The sequence below is a fragment of the Castanea sativa genome, chromosome 5, assembly GCF_040712315.1.
Source record: "Castanea sativa cultivar Marrone di Chiusa Pesio chromosome 5, ASM4071231v1".
Classification (NCBI taxonomy): domain Eukaryota; kingdom Viridiplantae; phylum Streptophyta; class Magnoliopsida; order Fagales; family Fagaceae; genus Castanea; species Castanea sativa.
Window position 1 is genome coordinate 61668639 of NC_134017.1, and position 20613 is coordinate 61689251.

Below are 20613 nucleotides of genomic sequence, written 5' to 3' on the forward strand. Positions count from 1 at the left end.
AAGAAATAACAATATTAGAAGAAGTCAGCAAAAAACATAGTATTTTATAGATAGATATTTTATATTATATATATATATACATATTATTCTTATAAAAAAGGTTATACATTTATGAGTTTACTATCTTTCCCTCTTACTAATTACTCTTAAGCGGAAAATTTGATAAAGAAACATTTTTTTTAATCATCATAATCCACTTTTAGTAGGACGTTGCAATTATAAAGAAAATAATTTGAATTTGTAATTGTAATTTATATGCTCAATGGCAGAATACATAAATCATAATTGTGAAATTCAACACTCAACAATAAATAAAATTGTAAACAAAAATTATATATATAATTAAAGCCAAAGTTGAAAGAAAATCCAGTTGAATTCTATATTGAATTCCAATTATTATTTGATTTTATGCCACATGTTTTTTTTTTAAATTTTGTTCAAAGTGAGCTAATGTATTACAAAAGACAAAGAGTCTATATATATATATATATATATATATATATATATATATATATATATATATATATATATATATATATATAATTAAAGTTAAAACTTAGAGGAAATTTAATTGTGGGCTAATTTTGCGTCATGTGCCTACTTATGTTTTGTAATCTTTGTGCCAAGTGAGTTTTTTTGTTTTTGTTTTGAGGGGGAGTGCCAAGTGAGTTAATAAGTGCAAAATACTAGTAGTTTGATATTAATGAACTATAAAATTATAAAAAAAACTAATCACATATACTCAATAAAAATCATCACACAACAAAGATTACCACATGTTCTATCTTATTAAAAATTTAGAAAAAATGATCCTATGTAGTATTAAATTTAGGTAAGAATTTTAATATGTGACCAATTATGTTTATTTAAAAAAATAATTTGAATAATTATTTATATTTTTATGATAAAAATTGTATTTAATTTTAAATGCATCCATACGTATGTATTTGTTATATCCAAGTTTGTATTAGATTTTTAGCCAAAATATAATTTTAGTGATGAGAGAGATCATTAATTTTTTAATTTAACTTATTAATCCAATAAAATCTCTTAATTATAATTAAAAGATATCATATTTATATATAAAAAAATTATTACAATCCATACTCTATCTCTATAATCCTAATCTGCGAAAGAGTATGGGAGAATTTTCAAAATTTAAACTTCCAAAGTTTTTGGGATAACATTGGAAGTTATAATTAAAAGAAATCATATTAAAAAAAATTATTTCAATCCATACTCTATCTCTATAATCCTAATCCGTAAAAGAATAAGAGAGAATTTTCAAAATTTAAACTTCCAAAGTTTTTGACACAATATTGATTATTATAATTAGGAAAAGAGAGATTTTAATAACTGAGCTAATTAATTTATGAATATAGATCCTCTGTATCACTTTATATTCCACAAATCACTATTTACCATATGTATAATTGCTTTCTATTTTAAACTTCAGTTTTAGTTATTATATAAAAAAAGTAAAATAAAAATATAGTAAGTAGTGATTAATAGAATATAAAGTGGTACATCTCGTCGTACTCTTTATTTATTAGCAAAAATGCATTTATGACATTGAAGAAATTGAAAGAAGATAAGCTTTGCAGTTAGCAACCGAGCACAAGAAAAGCCTTCCCCTAAAAGGAAGGAAAAAAAAAAAAAAAATCTGAAATGAAATTCACAGCCCCAACAAAAAAAAAAAACAGAAGAAAGTCAAATGTGTTGGGGTGAGGTGTCCTAGTTTCACGGGTCCCACAAAAGGTGTGGGCCCCAAAAATTGATCTAACGCGGTCATAGCCTGGTCATGGAGGGTGGCTGGTGTGTTGATGCGGTGTGTTTTTTTTTTTTTTTTTGACAAGTTGATGCGGTGTGTTTTGTGTTATGGTGTGGTGAGCATGCAATACGTGACTGGCTCAAAAGTCTCAAACCCCGCATTCTTCGCTACCAAAATTGAAACACAAATGGCATTTAATTATTGGACAGTGACCCCCATAAACTTAAAATTTTTTTTTTTTGGTGAAACATAAACTTAAAATTAAAAACTAAAGATTCCCATAAATTCAATCAAACTAAGTACTAACAACAAAAAATTGAATATAAACCATAGAAAACAAAAAAAAATATTAAAAACAAAAACAAAGAAAAAAGAAAAGAAAAGTAAAATTAAGAATCGTCCCCTCCACTTGGGTTGTCACAACACATTGATATAAACAACGACATGTTGGCAGAGAATTCTCCGCCTATTACAATACAAATAGAAAAGGAGAAGCTAAGCTAGTTACATACAAACAAATATTATCACAATTTTGGAGAATTCAAATTCTTCATAGACAAACACACCCTTTATTTTTATTTTATTTTTCTCATTCAAAGGGCCTTGTCTGTCTGGTCATCTTTTTACGTTTCTTGAGGTTTTTATTCATTTAAGTTTCTTTCTTTCTCTTACGTTTTCGATCGTCTTGGGTTCTACTCAATTTAGATTTTAAGGTACACCCTTTTGCCTTTTCTTTCATTAATTAACTTTCTTTGTTGTGGGGATTAAGGAATGCATGGATGGTAACAAGTCAAAGTCTTTAAATTTTGATTTCATGGGGGGTTTCTCTTTCTCTTTCAGGAGAGAAACTTAAAAGAGAGAGAGAGAGAGAGAGAGAGAGATCTTTATTCATTTCCCTTTCTCAAAATTAATTGGTTTGGTAATGGTTTTCTCTGCTCTTTCTTTTGCTTAGGCCTTGTTTGGTCAAAAAAAAAAAAATTTGATCTTGGCTGGATTGATGGGACGTTTGGATCTTGTATTGTATTGTATTGTATTGTATTGTATTGTTTGTTTACTTATATCTTTGATTTTCAACTGTTAGCTACTGGGTTTAGTTTGATTTTCTTCATGTTTGAAAAAAATTGGTTCTTTTTTTATTTATTTATCTTTTTTTTTTGCCAGACATGTTCTGACAGAACAAACAATCATAGGCCTCTTTTCGTACGCTAATCTCAGACCCAAATTTTAAAAAATATATTAAAGATGAAAACTTTTGGGGTCTAATTCAATTGTAATAGCATATGAGTTTCTGGTTCCGGGTCTCTCTGTCAGTGGATCTAGAATCAATGTATAGCTTTCTCTTTCTCCATCTATGGACTTCTGAAATTGGGTGCTCAACTTTCCTGGGTTTATGTTTCTGGCTATTCGTTGTATTAAACTTTTTGATATCTTTGGTATCATCATAGTTTTTTGTTTAACTTTTTCTTCTTTGTTTGGGTCCCAGCCCCAGTTATAATTTCTTTTATTCCATTGTTTTTTTATATATTTTCTGAAAAATTATTGATTCATGTTTCTTTTTTATTGCAGGCTTTGCAGCACAATACATCTGCTTTGATCATTGAGGCAAAGGATAAGAGCCCTGCTTATACAATAACTTAAACTTAGGGTTGGAGGGGTTTTTGTTTTTGTAGTTGCCAAATGCTAAATTTTGGCAGGGGAAGAAATCAAACAAGGTCCTCTAGATCTATGTCACTTGGAGGTGGGGTTTCCTTTCTTGTTATGTCTGAATTCATTTGAATAATTACACTGTAAAATTATTTTTTCAAGTCTATTTTGGATGCTTTCTGATTATGGTATGGTATTTTGTTATATTCATGCTTGAATTATACTTTGTCTCTCTTTAATCTCCTTTCAAAGTTTTAGCGGATTTATATATTTATGTTTGATGTTTTGTGGTCCTGTTATACTTGTAGGCATGGATTACCCAGACCCGAAAAAGAAGAGCAGCTTTGTTGGCAAAATTCTTTTGGCTGCTGGCCTCACAGCATTATGCATTCTTATGCTCAAGCAATCTCCAAGTTTTAATGCTCCAAGCCCGGTAACTACTTTGTCTTATATTTAAATAACCTTCTCATTTTAATTATTCAGTTTCACACTCACTCACACAATCTTATGGCTCATCCCCAATGAAGCTCATTTGTTAAAAGAATCTACTGCAAAGTGGGGCCCATGATTTTTTGTGTTTTTCTGTTATATATCTGTAATATTTGTTCAATATAATCACTTTGAATATCTAGACTTGGCATATAACAATAAAATCATATAATGTTTTTCTCTTTACTTTGGAGTTAAAGATTTAGTATTTAATCCTTGCAGTAAGACATCCCTGTCTGTAAGTAATGTGTTTTTAAACTGTAAAATGCACTGGTTTGGATGCTTACATAATGCCCTTCATATGCATTGATGTAGGATACTTTTCTGTTTATATTTCGGCTTTATTATTTCGACCACAACATGGAAGTTTACTCTGCTGTTCTTTACATGCAATGGAGGCACATATGTAATTTTAATGTATCTTTAGATACAAAGACAGACTTATATATGTAAAAAAAATCTCTAGATACAAAGACACACATATTTGTAATCTTTTTGTCCGGGTTTTCCTCAAGTGGTGTTCTTGATTTCCAGATATCTTGATCAAATTTAGTCATTGAAGACCCAGTTTACTGTTGGTATAGTATTCTGTTATACCCATTTCTATGAATGGTGCTGCCATAAGCCAATGGTGCTGCCTTATGGCAGACATAATATAAAAGGTCAACAGCATGACCGCCAAGAAGTAATATTTAGGTGTTATTAATACTGATTGAGTTTATCTTAGCTGTCCACTTAATCATTTTCATATGGTCAAGACCAACTTGTATTTAATTAATTGTTGCTGACAACCTACTTGATGCAAAAGGTCAATGTTGCAAACTTTTGTGTGAAATAGTTGTAATCTGATCAAATTGTTTTGCACATCTGTAATTTCCTTTCACTTGATCATATCAGATTTATATACAGAACTAAAGTTTATGCATGACTATAATATTTTTTTGCTTCTTTTGATTGAGGTACAGATCTTAATAATGTTGTCATGCAGTTTGGAGACTCCTAATTGATCCTTTTCTTAATTAGAATGATTTTTTGTGTGGACAATCCCCTCCTCCCCTTCCCCTTTTTCTTTCCCCACAATCCGATTCTCACTTTGATTCCTGTTAAGATACTAGATAAGGAATTTGGATAAGAATGACTTGTTGGGGGTATGACTTCTTTGCAATTGAAAGAAGTTCAACATTTCCAAATCTGAACATTTTTCATTCGTTTTTCTTCCAGTTCTCCCATCAGGAAGACGGGGTAACACATGTCCTAGTAACAGGAGGTGCTGGCTACATTGGTTCACATGCTAGCTTACGACTTCTGAAGGACAAATACCGTGTAACTATAGTGGTATGCCTTTTTCCTTATAAATGTAATTTATTTTCTGCATTTTCAATTTTAATTCCATCTGTGTGATTCTCTCTTTCGACAGGACCTCTAAATTGTATTTTCAAATTATTTTGCAATTTCAAAGTTAATTACAGACCTTTGAGATTTTCCCTTTTGACAGGACAACCTCTCGCGGGGAAACCTGGGTGCTGTAAGGGTTCTCCAAGAATTGTTTCCAGAACCTGGAAGACTTCAGTTTATTTACGCTGACTTGGGTGATGCAAAAGCTGTATCCTTATTATGCCTTATATATATATATATATATTTTTTTACACTGAAGGTGCCCCTTATAAAATAAACTTCATATAAGACTTGTTACTTTAATATAAATAGCCACACCTTGAGTTTACCTTAACAGATTTTTCAGGTTAATAAAATATTCTCAGAGAATGCATTTGATGCTGTTATGCATTTTGCAGCTGTAGCATATGTTGGGGAAAGCACCCTTTTCCCACTTAAGTAAGTATTTCTTTTGATATTTAGCACATTTAAACTGTCAACCTTGCCTATTACAAAGTGTTCTCGCTTGTGGGACTTGTATTTCTTGCATCTAGGAATTCAAACTCTCTTGAAAAAATTAAATTATATGGAAACCATGAATGTAGAACTCAGGGATTATCATTAAAACGTTTTACATAAGAAAAATTGTAAATGATCCATGTAAAGTTTGTTAGTCCCTCTGATTGGGAGGATACTTGCTAAGACTAGAATTCTCAATGTCAGAAACTTTCTAACAATAGCATGAAATTGTAAGGCTTGCTTGGATCAATTCAAGCAAATTTAAAACTACGAAGTTTTGGCCCAATTAACATGAATGTGAAATTTCATAGCGGGATTATACCCTTTTTTGTTGTGTTGTAATAATATCCAAACGGAATGTGACTAAATCTATAATGTTGTGAAATGAATTAATTTTCCTTTACCATAGTTGATTACTAAAGCCCATCCACAATGTGGAATGAGGTGTGGAGAGATGATTACTTGCTAATGTTGAAATCTCTATCAATGGGTTTGGCCCGTTTGGGATTCATTTTATCAAGTCTGGCAGCAAGTTAAAGTTGGATTTGGATTTGGATTAAGGTTGACTTTGTATGAGTCATGCTTTGCATATAGGAATTTGTTCTAGTGTATATGATTTGTTTTGCTATGCCTAAGATATTTGAGTGTGATTTTGAGCTGGGTGCATGCAGTGGGTCTCTCACAACATGTGGTCCCCACCAGTGTGTGGGGCCCATGTGTTGTGAGAGGGTTTGCCGTATACAGTGGGACATGATATCCTTTCACATGTGATGTTTGAGAAACTGGTTAATCTTGTGACTTTCCTTGGCTCAAGTTTACTTTGTTTTACATTTGCTTTATTCCCTTCCCCTTCAGCATGTAAATTGGTGCTTCATATTTTGGAAACTTGTAAAATATGTTACTAATTATATCTTTGACCTTGTTGCAACAGGTATTATCATAATATTACATCAAATACTTTGGTAGTATTGGAGGCCATGGCAGCACATGGTGTTAAGAAATTGATATATTCTAGTACATGTGCAACATATGGGGAACCTGAAAAGATGCCTATTACGGAAGTAACTCCTCAGGTGAGGGTTCTACACCTTTTTTTTTTTTTTTTGAAATTTTAATTGTTAATTGGATAAAGATTGGTTATATTGACATCAATATTATTATTTTTATTTATTGTCGGACTTAACAGGAAAAAAATAAATGATTATTGGCTTTGTTTCCCTTTTTTGTTTGTGAGGCAATAAAATTTGGGGTGGCATGCTAGTAGCCTAGTACTATTTTATGTGTAACTGGTCTTATTGCTATTAGACTCAAACTTTGTTGCATGATTTCAGGCCCCCATTAATCCATATGGAAAAGCTAAAAAAATGGCAGAAGATATCATCTTGGATTTTTCTAAAAATTCAAACATGGCAGTCATGATCCTAAGGTTTGGTTTAGCTGTTCTCTTATTTTATTTAAATCAGTTTAACTCTTTTTTTGACACATGACAACAATAATGGATGGCCAGACTTCACCCTCTCTGCTCTCTTTTTTCTTATAAAATAAGAATTCTGATAGACCAGAATCAATTATCCTGATTGTCATGGATCTGTTTTTCCTTTTTGAAATTGTTAGATACTTCAATGTGATTGGGTCAGATCCAGAGGGCAGATTAGGTGAAGCTCCAAGACCTGAACTTCGTGAACACGGACGAATCTCTGGTGCTTGCTTTGACGCAGCTAGTGGTACTATGCCTGGACTGAAGGTAAGCTTAGTTATTACATGACATGTCTCTCTTTGACATTGCAATGATCTTGCTTAAGTCATGGCCAGTTCATTTCTTCAAAAGCAAGTTATCCTCAAATTTAAATGAATAATTTGAGAAGTCTGTGAGACCTGGACCTGGTGAATAGAATCGGTGGAGAGGTTGATTTATGGTCCGTTTGGATTGAGGGAGAGGAAGGGGGAGTAGAGTAGAGTAGATAAAAATTGGCCCAAAATTAGCTTATTTTCAGCCAATTTTACTCTACTCCCCTTCCCTCTCCCCTCAATCCAAACAGGCCCTTAAAGTCAGCTGTCTAAAGACATTAAAAAAAAAGACCATCTGTCTGAGATAGGACTACAAATTTGATTAGCATTTAAACTTTTAATTCTCAAGTTAACAACCATGTGGTTTTAGTTGATAATACTTTGCTATAAATGATGGGGAAGCTTCTCCACGTCAGTTTTAAAATACTTGTGTCTACTCTGATTTGTTCTAATTTGATGTTCTGCACTTTGCAGGTTAAAGGAACAGACTATGATACACCTGATGGCACTTGCGTACGCGATTATATTGATGTCACTGACCTGGTTGATGCTCATGTGAAAGCTCTTGAAAAGGCTGTGCCCAAAAAGGTTGGAATCTACAATGTTGGCACTGGAAAAGGTAGGATAAACAGAGTATAATAATTTTAATATATAGCATTTCCTTGTCTTGTGTGTGAGGGATGTAAATCATGTAATACCTCTGATAGAAATCTAAGACTTCTTTTTGGATTGCTTTAATCAGGTAGATCGGTAAAAGAGTTTGTGGAGGCATGTAAGCAGGCTACAGGAAAGCCAATCAAGGTTGATTACCTACCCCGCCGGCCTGGTGACTATGCTAAAGTGTATAGCGACCCATCTAAGATCATGCATGAACTGAACTGGACAGCACGATATACTGATCTTAAAGAGAGTTTGCAGACTGCATGGAGATGGCAGCAGTCGCACCGTGGTGGGTATGGAAATATTTAAGCAGTGTCTTACTGAAGGGATCGCAGCATTCCGTAGCCGAAGATTTATGCAAAGACCCCTTGCAGTGCTGATTTCAGCCGAGTTCTAATGCTCTCTTTAGAACAGGGGTTTGAAATTGAGATCAAATTTTTTAGATATATATATCATTATGCGGTAGTAGTAGGATGCAAGCAAAGCTCATATGTTACATGTATTAGAACAGACAATATAGTTCAATAATGATGATGCTTAGGCACCGGTATAGCTTTTATTGATTATTTTGTTCTTACATTTTTTTTGCCCTTATTGATTAGAATGGATACCTGTGCCAATGAAGGGTGATGGTGGTCATATCTTGTTACAGATGCCCCTCTAATCTGAATGATACTTTTGTAGAGCACTCTATCAATGTATTGTCAGTCTCTTGTTTATAACCGAGTGTTTGGAATCAATGAAATACACAGTGGCAAGGCTATCAAATTTGTAGTGTGGATGGTAGGTTTGTATGATCTTACTTGGTTGGAACAATCTAAATCGTATGAGGATGAATGACTAACTCTGGCCAAATGAGCGGGATTAGTAGGATCCTATAATCCTAAAATCTAAAGCCTCTGGCTAAAGAGTAGTAGGATTGGCAGGATCCTAGCGTGTAAGCTAATTTTTAGATTTTACTTATTGGGGTTTAATAATGTAGGCAAAATATCTCACATTCGTTCTTCAAATTTTAGCTTCTGTCTCACTTCCAGAGTTTTAACTCTTCTAGTTTTAATTGATATTATAGCTATGCTTTTCTTCTATATTAGTACAAATTCATTTTATTTTTCACACTTACAATGACCTTTTGTGATTGGTTATGAGCAAAAAATTTTAATTCATAATTTTCTCCCAATGTTTAAAGTCAAATACGTGTAAAGACATAAGTTCATTTCCATGGGACAAAGGATCCCCTCCCATTGAGAGAGTATGAAATGAGGTGAGATAATTTTGTTCAATGATCTCATAGATACAGCGTATATGTGTGTGTGTGTGTGTGTGTGTACACAGTACACACTTTGAATGGATACCGACGCCAAGGATGGGTGATCGCGGTCAAATTTTGTTATATATACCGCCTATAATCTTAATGTATCTTTGTCCTTTGTAGAGGACCCCATCAATGTATTGTCAATCTCTAATTATTAACCGAGTAGAACAAAACCGTGGGGTTGGAGTTAGTGGAATACATAGGTTTGTACAATTTTAGTCCAAACAATCCAAATTCTCATAAATCCAAATCGTATGAGAATCAATGGATCTTACTTTATCCAAATGATCCAAATTGTGAAGGATCAATGGAGTAGGATTTGAGCAAGATTGGTAAGATCTACCTTCTAAGCTTGGGCTTAAAGAGTAAGATTTGAGCAAGATTGGTAGGATCTGGTGTACCATCTAAGCTTGGGTTTAAAGGGTAAGATTTGAGCAAAATTGGTAAGATTTAAGATTTGGACTTAATAATTTTAAGATTGGTAGGATCCTACCATGTAAGCTTGAGGTTAAATAATTTTAAGATATTGGTAATTTGAGTTAGAAAAATTTAGTCACTTGTGACAAACATTTATTAAAACAAAGAAAAAAACCTTGGATCAAATCATCGTTATCAAAATATTTCACTTCATTCTTCAAGCTTGAGCTTTAGTCTTTCACTTTCATAGTGTAAAACCTCTAGTTATTGTTAATCGAACTAAATCTATGTTTTTCTTCCTTTTATTTTCAATAAAAACACTATTTTGGTCCCTACATTTTGGGATTATAATTAATTTGGTCCCTACATTTTGGTAACAATCAATTTAGTCCCTGTTATATTTAATTTGAAGTCAAATTAGTCTTTTTTACTAACTCATTAACGGAAAATGCTTACGTGATAAACAGTATGCATTGCTGGCACATTTAAAACTTACTTGGCTTATATAATAATATTAAAATTTGACAACTCATCATTTTAATTAATAAAAATGTCACATCATAAACAAACACAAAAGATGAAAGAAAATGAAAATTTGCTAGTGACCGAAGTAGAAAATTTAATTCCCTTTTATTCTCTTTCATTTTCTTGCAATCCAAACACACAGATTTACGAAAGACCGTCCATTTGTATTTGGATTTGTGAAAATTGAAAACCCAAAGGCGCCAATTTCTTGCTAGTGTCCTCACCAGTCCTGAACCCTCTGAGAGCGTTGAGTAAGGTTTTAGGCTTTTAGCTCATTTGGCCTTTTGCTGCATCATGTAATCATAATATTTGCTTCGCCAATGGGCTCAATGCAAAACAAACAGCAGAAGACTGATAGGATTTCTATTTACTTTTTAAAAATGAATGTTAGTACCATCTATTTACTTCATGCGGTATCTCCCTTAGTCCTCCAACGAAAACTCAAAGCACACAAGCCACCCACACAATACATGCCATTACAAATAAACTCCATTAGTCCATTTCCTATTCTTCTTGTCTAACTGATATCCCCAAATTCCAAAATTCAAATCCTCCGTTATGGACTTATGGCTGTACCATCAACTGAAATTCCCAAGCTTTGTATTCCACCCACTAGACTGAAACTATGACTCCATCCATTGGTCTTTTATTTCATACTTTCAATTTTCACATTCCAATAGAAGAATTTTGATGTTTTCGTGTGTTTGGATTGCAAGAAAATGAAAGAAAATAAAAGGGAAATAAATTCTCTGTTTCGACCTTTGGCAGATTTTATTTTCTTTCATCTTTGGTGTTTGTTAGGACGTTGCATTTATATTAATTAAAATGATGAGTTGTCAATTTTTAATATTTTTATATAAGCTATGTAAGTTTTAAATATGTCAGTATTGCATATCATTTGTCACATAAGCATTTTCGGTTAGTGAGTTAATGATAGAGACTAATTTGACTCTAAATTAAAAATAAATGACTAAATTAAAAATAAATGATGAAATTGACTTCTACCAAAATATAAGGACTAAATTGATTGTGACTCCAAAATATAGGAACTAAAATGATGTTTTTGCCTTTATTTTTTGGACTTATAATGACTTTGTGATTGGGCTTGATCACCTAGTAACCATAGACCAAGGGACACTCATTAGGAGAAGCTCCAACCAAGGTCATTTAATTCATAAGTTATTCTTTTAATGGGTTTGGAATAATTCAATGTTTATAGTCAAATACATTTGAAGCATAAACGTATTTCTTTTTATTTCTATGAAGAAAGGATCCTCCTGTCCCATTTATGAGACCACCCTCGAACACTATATAGAACTTAGGAAAAACTACAATATTGGTCCTTTAAGTTTATCCTGTGTGTGCAGTTGGTCTCGCAAATTTTTAAAATGAGCAATATAAGTCCTTTTACTAACTGACATTAATGGTGTTACTTATATGGCTAACGGAACAATGACTCGTCATTTTGTTTTAATGATATGGCATATTTTTAATTAAAAAATTACAAACTAAAATTACACGCAAGCTCTTCACGCACTCCACTCACCAATTGTAATCGTCATAGAAAAAGGAGATGCTTTTCAAATCCAAGGTTAGAGCTTTATTGAGAGCTTGAAGCTCAACAACTTCTCCACTCACCACCACACTGTTCACCATAGCTTCCACATTCTTCCTCGCCTCTAAGATTAGATTATCCCGAGAATTGCAAATGGCAACCCCAGCACTAGCCACATTTACCATTATGCTCCTAACCCTCTCTTCGCTCACCAAGCCCTTGAAATACAGCTTGAAACACTTCGAGTCAACCAAAGACTTTGAAGATGAAGACGAAGATGATGGCGAAGACTTGGCCGTACGGTAGGGGCGGTGGTAATTGCCGTTGTATTTTTCCCATTGTTGGTCTGATGTGGATATCGACAACGAGTTTTTGATCGTGGATCCGACGGTCAAGATCCTCCTTCAATTTCCTCATCTTCGCCTTGCTTTGCTCGCGGTCCTCGAGTTCTTACACGAACTTGTTCATGTCTTCAAGCATGAGCGTTGTGGCGATGTCCAAAACATCATCGTTAGGGGATTGTGGTATGAATACTATGTCGTCATCGTCGGGTTGTGGATGTGGATGTGGAGGAGAGCGTGAAGAGCTTACAGTTGCGGTGGCTAGGGCTTGTTCCCTCTCTCCCTTTCTCTGTCTCGTGGCTGGGTGTTTTTTTTATAATTTTTTTAGTAAGCCGTAGCTGGGTGTTTACAATTGGTAGAAAATAGTTTTTAATTTGGTAAATAATGTTTCTCACGTGTAATTTTAGTCTATAATTTTTTAATTAAAAATATGACATATTATTAAAACAAAATGCCAAGTCATTGTTTCGTTAGTCACATAAGTAACACCGTTAATAACAGTTAGTAAAAGAACTTATATTGCTCATTTTAAAAACTTGAGGGACTTATTGCACACACTTCAAACTTGAGGACCCACATGTCCCTTCCATTTAAAACCTCCAAAATTTTTTTTTTTTTTAAATTGTATATAAAAGACACATGACATTCAAAATAAAGATTACTATTCAGAATAATTATATTTTATTTTGATCAAATATAAATTCAATGTATCAGGACTAGCACTAAAATACAGTTTTAGTATTCTACAATATCCTGAGCTTTTTGGATTAGGATGTTTTGAGGGTGGCTTCATTGTCAAATCAATCTATAAATCAAAAGGATATGTTGTACAAATAAGAAATTTACAAAATGCATAACTCGAAATGAATTAAATTGCTCAAAAAATTAGTATGTGAAGACACAATTAGACATAGGAAGAGTAAACATTACTATGAATCTCAAACTCAGTCGCGAAATAAATCTGTTCCATTCAATTTTATATGTTCCTGTCGCTTACAAAACCAATAGAATAGCCGTCATGAATGGTGAAAGGACCATATATATAGTAACAGAATTCACCTCTCTGCCTAAAATGAATTCATCAAGCAACTGATTGAACAGCCCGGTCAAAGCTCTCCTCTGCGGTTGATGCACGTTTGACAAGAACGTGGTCTGGGTGTGAAAGTTTCAACTGGCTGCAAAATCAGCGTCTTAAAGCAGTAAGTCACTAATAACAAATTTAACACAAAAACACTAGAATTTCCCATCACCCCTGTGTGTGTGTGTGTTTTTATTTTAAAAAATTAATTATTTGTAGCATTTCAATTAAGATTAGTTAATTTTTCTATCATAGCAACTCAATTAAGATTTGAAATAGTGATGTAAAAAAAAAAAAAAACATAATTAACTTCCTAGAATTTGGACACAAGCCTAATGAGGTCAGATCTATACATATATCTCAAATTATTTTAATTTATAATATACATACTATTAGAAACTTTGCACAATAAGCGAGTGCAACATCAGTCAACAGATAATTGAAAAGGGGGGCATTTAGAAGAAGGATCCAATCCAAATTAGAACCAAAAGAAATTTGCTATATCCAACCATTGCAAATGTTGGAGTAAAATTAGACATGTACCATTTCCAAGCAAAAAGTAAAACATCAAACTTCAAGAATCCAATCCACTTAAAAGATCGTCCAATCTAAGGACAAAATTTAGTTACAAAATTGGTTGTAGCCTAAGGCTACAAACTGACTCAATAAAATAAATATTACTGTATATTTTGAAAACCAAATCGTTGAATTGCATGTTATTTATGCTCTTAATACACATGTCAAATTCTGTGTCAATTGGATATTATTTACAATATAATCTATAAACTTATATTTTATGCATAATTTGAAATTACAAAAACTTGCAATTTAAAAATTTATTGATGACATAGCTATTGATCTTAAATTTTCTTGAAATTTTGCAAATATGAAGGATATAAGAAAAATATGTAATCTAATGGTGAATTTGTCAAAATTCACCTCCAATAAAAAGATATTGAGTGAGTTTGTAGCCTAAAGTTACAACCAATTTTGTAACTAAACTTTTGTCCCAATCTAATTGTTAAAAGGAGCTAAAAGATAAAAAGAGATAAACCATCCTTTGTGCATGATGCAAAATTATGTCATTTTAGCCCCTGCACTGATCCCTGAATATGACCAGACATGTGATCTGAGGATAATGTCTGTCCACTCCTTTAGGACAGGGCCTGATACTTTTGATTTCTATTTTGATCAATAAGATTTGGTCCAAGGGAGTGGGACAGGGAGGGAGATTCAAACTATTGTTCTCCATTTTATGAGACGTGGTCTCCAAATTATTGTGCTAACCCCTTGGAGTTTGGACCAAACTTGAAACTTTTCATCTGCTATTGTATTCTAGCCATGTATTTCAAATTAGAGCTTCCCAAAAGCCAGTAATAATGAGTGATGCATATTTGCCATAAGCCACACTGAGATACACAAGTTTGTTTAACAGGCCATGCAGAAGCAAGCATCAAGCCCTTGTGCAATTCACATTGCAAGATTGTTTACTTCAACTTAGATTTAAAAGCTAGAAATTTTTTTTTAAAAACTTTTTATTCTTTTCATTGGTATGTTACACACCTAAATTGAGTGGGTTTAGAACTCATAACCTCACCCTCTATTCACTGTGCATACATGCCTTTATGTATGACACTTTCACACCCCCTGTAGCATTATATTCCTCAAACCTCACCAATTTGCATACACTAACATCCTAGTCTCCTTTCTCCAGTTGTCAAATTGCACTTACTTTCAGCTTTTGCAACAGCATTTACAGAATTTGACATGTTTTTCCATTAATTACATGATAATTTAATGAAAGAGACAAAAAGAAAGAACAGAGGGCATGAAATGATAGTTTACCTGAGAAACCGAGAAGAAGATTTACCAAGGTGAAGACAGCATACAACCAGATTGGCTAGAGTTTCTGGATCCTTTGCATCCTGTGTCAAATCATCACACAGCTCTGTCACCTCTGTAATGTAAAATGAACATGCGACTATCTAATGCTTATACAACTCAGCCTCTACAATAAGTATTTAAGAGTGATATAATAAATTATTTGGCACCATCACTAATTAAAATTTATGACTTAATTCAAAAGTAAAGGGATTTGAAGAGATTCAAGATAAAGGTAACAAGAGAAGCTATACATGTAGAAGAAACACACAATATCAATTCAACAGTTTTTGTTTGTTTGTTTGTTTTTTGGTTTTCTATTCAACCAGCTAAAGAACTTACATATTGTGAATTTGATAAAATGTGCAATTTCTCCAAGTGACCAAAAAAATAAATTCTGGTTTTCTCATTAAGAAGTCTTCAAAAGCCAACATTGACTTGTTAGAAACTTGCCTTGTTTAGTGCTTCAAGCAGCAGAGTTTCAGCTTCATCAAAGTTTCCCATGTGCATGCAGCAAATAGCCTTCCCATTCAGGATCAAACTTGTCATCTGATATTTCTCAGAGAAATCTTGGAAGATGAGATATGCTTCCTGTATCTTGGAACCACCCTGATTCAAAGGAAAATGTAAGATCACAAACAATGACAGTTTCTCATTCTCAAGGAAATAGAGACAATGTACATACCACTGCCAAATTTAACCATGCACTAGCAAGTTGAGTTAGTGTGTGGTCTTCATCAATCTGCTGCATGGACCTAAGCTGTCTCTCAGCATAATCTGACCTATGCATTTTAAGGAAAATCTGGACATTCAAGGCATGCCTGCAATAGCATAACAATATATATCAGGTTTGGAAAAATGATAAGAAACGTCCTCTGCAATTTTTTCTCCACTCTATAGCTACTTATGTGACTTTTTTGTAAAACATTAGCGACATTTGCATAATGCCATCTCCACAACAGATTTTCTTTTCTATTTTTTTTTTTTTGGGGTCAATTATAGCCGATTTTCATAAAAGATAAAGTAATCCTTTAATTAACAAGAGCCCAAAAGTAAATTACATAAACCACCTACTAAAATTGTGCATCATGCAAAAAAAGATTATGTTCACTTACATTTTCTATAAGCTAAATATGAAGGATGCAATCCAAGGATATGAGAAATATATAAGACACGACCCTTAAAGTTAAGTAGCCAGAATGCAATAACACTTGGAATAAGAATTTTAAGTTACACAAAATAAGGCAGGTAGTAATGAAATTCAAGTTTGCCAGTGTTCAAAGGCACCTTAATCAGAGTCATCACCATGTTTCACAAGATTCAAACCTTTAAAAGGAAAAGGGAAAAGGAAAAAGAAAGAAGAGAAAACACAAACAATCAAGCATTGACATTAACCATGGTTTCTTAAGCTTTTAGTCAGAAAGATATTTAGGATTCTAAAAAAAGCTCCAATCATCTGCAGCTCTAATGATAAGTATCTATAACCCTTAAAATGAGTCATGATAAAACTGAGTTAATGTTTTTCAAGCTCAGATTGATTATTAGATGAGTTTAAAAAATTAAGCTCAGGGTTGTTCAGTACATAAATAAATAAACAAGAAAGAGCTCTTATCGAGCTGCACTTCACGTTGTTCATGAATGACTTGGTTTGTTTGAAGCCCTAGCCAAGAGAAGCCCAGTCAATAATAAAATCTGTAAATGTCAACAAATATAAAACCTGCTAAGCACAAGCCTAGAACAAGACAATAGCACTAATGCCATTTCATATCCATTTCCATGTATTCAACAGGCCTTCTACACCTTCCTTTCTTGATACACCAAAAAATTGCGAGCAAAGTCACCCTCCCAGTGATCCTATGTATTCTAGGTCTTTCAAAATAAAACACAATGAAATCAACACCTCCTATCTATCACACTAAAATTTCCTTCCACAAAAAAAAAAAACCAATTTGTAATATAGATTTCCCTCAGATTACAAGACTACCAATTATAGAATCACTTAGCCCAAAGATTCCAAGTTTATGTTCCGATCTATGAAATTAAAAGCAACAACAACAAAAAAGAGATCCAAAGGATGAACCTAACCCGTCAACAACCCAATCGCAATTAAAAAAAAAAAAAAAAAAAAACAGATTCACTATTTAGAGAAACCAAAGAAGTTCCCATCAATGCATATCAAATTCTGTTTCATAAATCAACAACAAAAATATATAACAATGTATGCTACATGTTCAGGTAAGCCCTTCTTTCCAAACTACAAAATAAGCACTTATGTGCTAGTTCAGAATCTTCTTGGATAGTTTAACCTTTGTCTAAAATCTTTCTACAGTTCAACCCAAACTTGATACAGACTTTTTTACATCAATAAGTCTCTTGATCTGATACGACGATCTGGCCCGTATCAACGAAATTATAGTCCTGAGTTTATTAAATGCAATATCTTACAACAATAATGTGAAGCACTATCCTTATTGTGATGGTGCATCCATTGAAAAAAAAGTAATGATCCCAGTGTCATAGTCTAGTCTTTTGATTACTATATCAGTAACTCTCCTGATCTAATACTAAACAACAAGCTTAATCGAAATATAAGACTTACAGTTCCATAGTGCCACCAGCGTTGGTGTGCTTAAGAGCCTCATTGTAATCCTGCTCATGCGTAAACACGATCCCAGCAATCAACCTCAGAATCGGGTTGCTCCCGATCGCCGGATCCGCCAACCACTCCTTCAAACTCGAGATCGCCGACTCCTTTTAAAAACATCCAATCAATCAATCAATCAATCAATCCACAATCAAATCTAAGCCACGAGATCTAAAATTGGGCAATTTGACGAGAGGGCTAAAATTTGTCTGAGTTGTGGGTACCTTGTTTTCGGGGGAAGAGAGATAGAGCGCGAGCAATTTGACGGCCTGGAGAGGAGTGGGAGCAGAAGCGTCGATCTCGTGAACGACGAGCTGGTAGCTGCCGAGGGCGATGTAGGAGCGGTAGACGAGGGAGTCGCGCTCGACGGCGTCGTCTGGGGAGAGGTTTGGGACGTCGCTGTTGTTGATGGCTGCCTGGTATGCTCCCAGGTAGAAGTTGTTTCGAAGGTTGAACAAATGGTCTGGTGCTGCTGCCATTTTCTTCTTCTTCTTTTTTTCGTTTTTTTTTTGTTTTGCAGATCCAAGAGAGAGAGAGAGCCTAGTGCTAGTGGGTGGGTGCTGCTGCTACTACAATGGTTATATTTTCTCTATAATGGGCTCACTTTGTGGGCCTACTATTGTTTGCTTGGGATAAGTATGGGCCTAAATTAATTTAGTCATAATAAAAAATTTTCAAGCATATTCATATATAATTTTACCTCTATTATAATTTTAGAAAAAAAATATATATTTCAAATAAATAAAAAGGATAAATTTTAGAGATAAGCAATAATTGTAATTTTTTTTTTGAATATGAAGGGAAAAAAATTCTAAATTTTAAGAATTTTCTTTTTGAATTTAAAATGAAATTTGTTATTTGACATTTATGAACTTATTTCTATAAATGAAGTTATCTTTCATTAATAAGAGTATTTTTGAACTACATAAAAGTCCAGTTGGAAGAACGTAAAAAAAATTTGGCTTTATTGCCTCTATTTTTTTTTAGTGTCATAACTTTCCATTCATTCCAATTGATGCATTTTTCCATTGATGTTACACATTTGAGAAATAGTGAAGTAATCAAAGAATGGAATGAGGTTAGCACCAAAAAAATGAATACATCAACACAAGAACAGATAATATAAATATTATTCTTGACTATGTAAGTATTTTGCAAATGCATAACATCATTGGAAAGATGCGTAAACCTCAAATTGGGATGAATGGAAAATTATGACACTAAAAAATTATGATTGTTAATTGATTAATTTTTGAAACCTTAATATAATTAGAAATCAAATTTGTAGATCATAAGTCAAACTGAATGTTTCTACGCTATGCATGTGCTCAATCTTTCATAACTTTATTAAATAAAATTTTCAGTCACATTCGAGACTTATGCTTTTGTCCAATGACATGATAACAATATATAATGAACTCATAAAAGTAAACAATATTCGGATAATATGTATGTATTCTAAAAATCTGTATTACCCACATATATGAGATGACATATACGGTAAAGAAGATGAAAAGATTATGATTTAACGTCTTTGTTGAGCTTTTCAATTGTTTTACAACAATATTTGTAATTAACCTAATAATATTATACAAAACTTATTAATTTCGATGTAATTGAAATAGGCAAATTAATCTATGTTAGAATAAGTCCATTGCCACATTATAATTAACTTTTCTATGGTTAGTCGGATCCATTAATTTAATAATTTTCCATATTATATGAAGTTAGCATAACGACCAAAAGGGAAAGATAAAATAGAAGTTGTTTTTACAAAACAATCACTTTACTTAGGAGTTATGCATGACTGCATGGAGGTTTTTAACTTTTCTCACTCAAAACTCATCTAATCTACTAAGAACTAACACTGAACAACAATGCTTTGGGCTTTATCCAATCCAAATAATGAATTACCCTGCATTTTTTTTTTTTTGATAAACACACACACACACACACACACACACATACATATATATATATATATATAGGGGAATATGATGAGATAAGAGAATACACTCACATGCCAACACCAAAACTGCATGCGGCAGTTAGTATCACGGAGCAAGTGATAAACCCCTTTTCAATATCACACCTTACCGATGTGGGATGAGTCGACAATACTGAGTATCTTTTTTTATTTGATAAACACACACACACACACACACATACATAGGGGAAGAGGATGAGAAAAATGAATACACTCACACACCAACATCAAAATTGCATGTGGCAGTTAACATTTCGGAATAAGTGATAAACCCCTTCTCAATATCACACCTTACCCTGCATTTTAAAAATAAAGAATAGAGTCATAAAAGGTTTGTTTTGGGACATTGAAGAAAATGTTAGAATAGAGTTAGAAGAAAATGTTAGAATAGAGTTAAAAAAAAAAGTTTTTAATTTGTTTTGGTCGTTATTGTTATTTTTTTTTTGGTGAAAATACACTTTTGGTCCTTACATTTTGGGTTGATTCCCATTTTGGTCCTTAAATTAATTTCGTTCTTAATGTAGTCCCTAAAAAAAGAAAATCGATTCTATTTTGTTCATTGCCGTCAACTCACTAACGGAAACCTCTTACACGCAGACGGAACACCTTACTTGCTGACGTGGCACTG

General features: G+C 33.1%; 2 protein-coding genes across 3 annotated transcripts; one reads left to right on the plus strand and one right to left on the minus strand.

Moving 5' to 3' along the window:
- The first annotated feature begins 2178 nt into the window (after nt 1-2178).
- LOC142636161 (UDP-arabinose 4-epimerase 1) lies at nt 2179-9017 on the plus strand. Of its 2 annotated transcripts, none has more exons than XM_075810273.1 (11): nt 2179-2484; nt 3338-3509; nt 3724-3848; nt 5126-5239; nt 5400-5507; nt 5646-5737; nt 6729-6870; nt 7129-7223; nt 7412-7541; nt 8060-8204; nt 8328-9017. In XM_075810273.1, exons 2-11 carry the CDS (start codon nt 3449-3451, stop codon nt 8552-8554), a joined length of 1239 nt encoding a protein of 412 aa, XP_075666388.1. In that variant the 5' UTR covers nt 2179-2484; nt 3338-3448; the 3' UTR covers nt 8555-9017. The 2 variants fall into 2 exon arrangements, with proteins under 2 accessions (XP_075666388.1, XP_075666387.1); XM_075810272.1 differs by lacking the exon at nt 2179-2484 and adding an exon at nt 2595-2690.
- Nucleotides 9018-13236: 4219 nt separating this feature from the next.
- On the minus strand, nt 13237-18545 carry LOC142636148 (coatomer subunit epsilon-1). The gene is made up of 6 exons (XM_075810252.1): nt 18223-18545; nt 17954-18105; nt 16040-16175; nt 15808-15963; nt 15319-15398; nt 13237-13570 (listed from the first exon to the last, which is right to left on the minus strand). The coding sequence occupies exons 1-6, from the start codon at nt 18475-18477 to the stop codon at nt 13477-13479; spliced, it is 873 nt and encodes a 290-aa protein (XP_075666367.1). The 5' UTR covers nt 18478-18545; the 3' UTR covers nt 13237-13476.
- Between the last annotated feature and the right edge of the window lie 2068 nt (nt 18546-20613).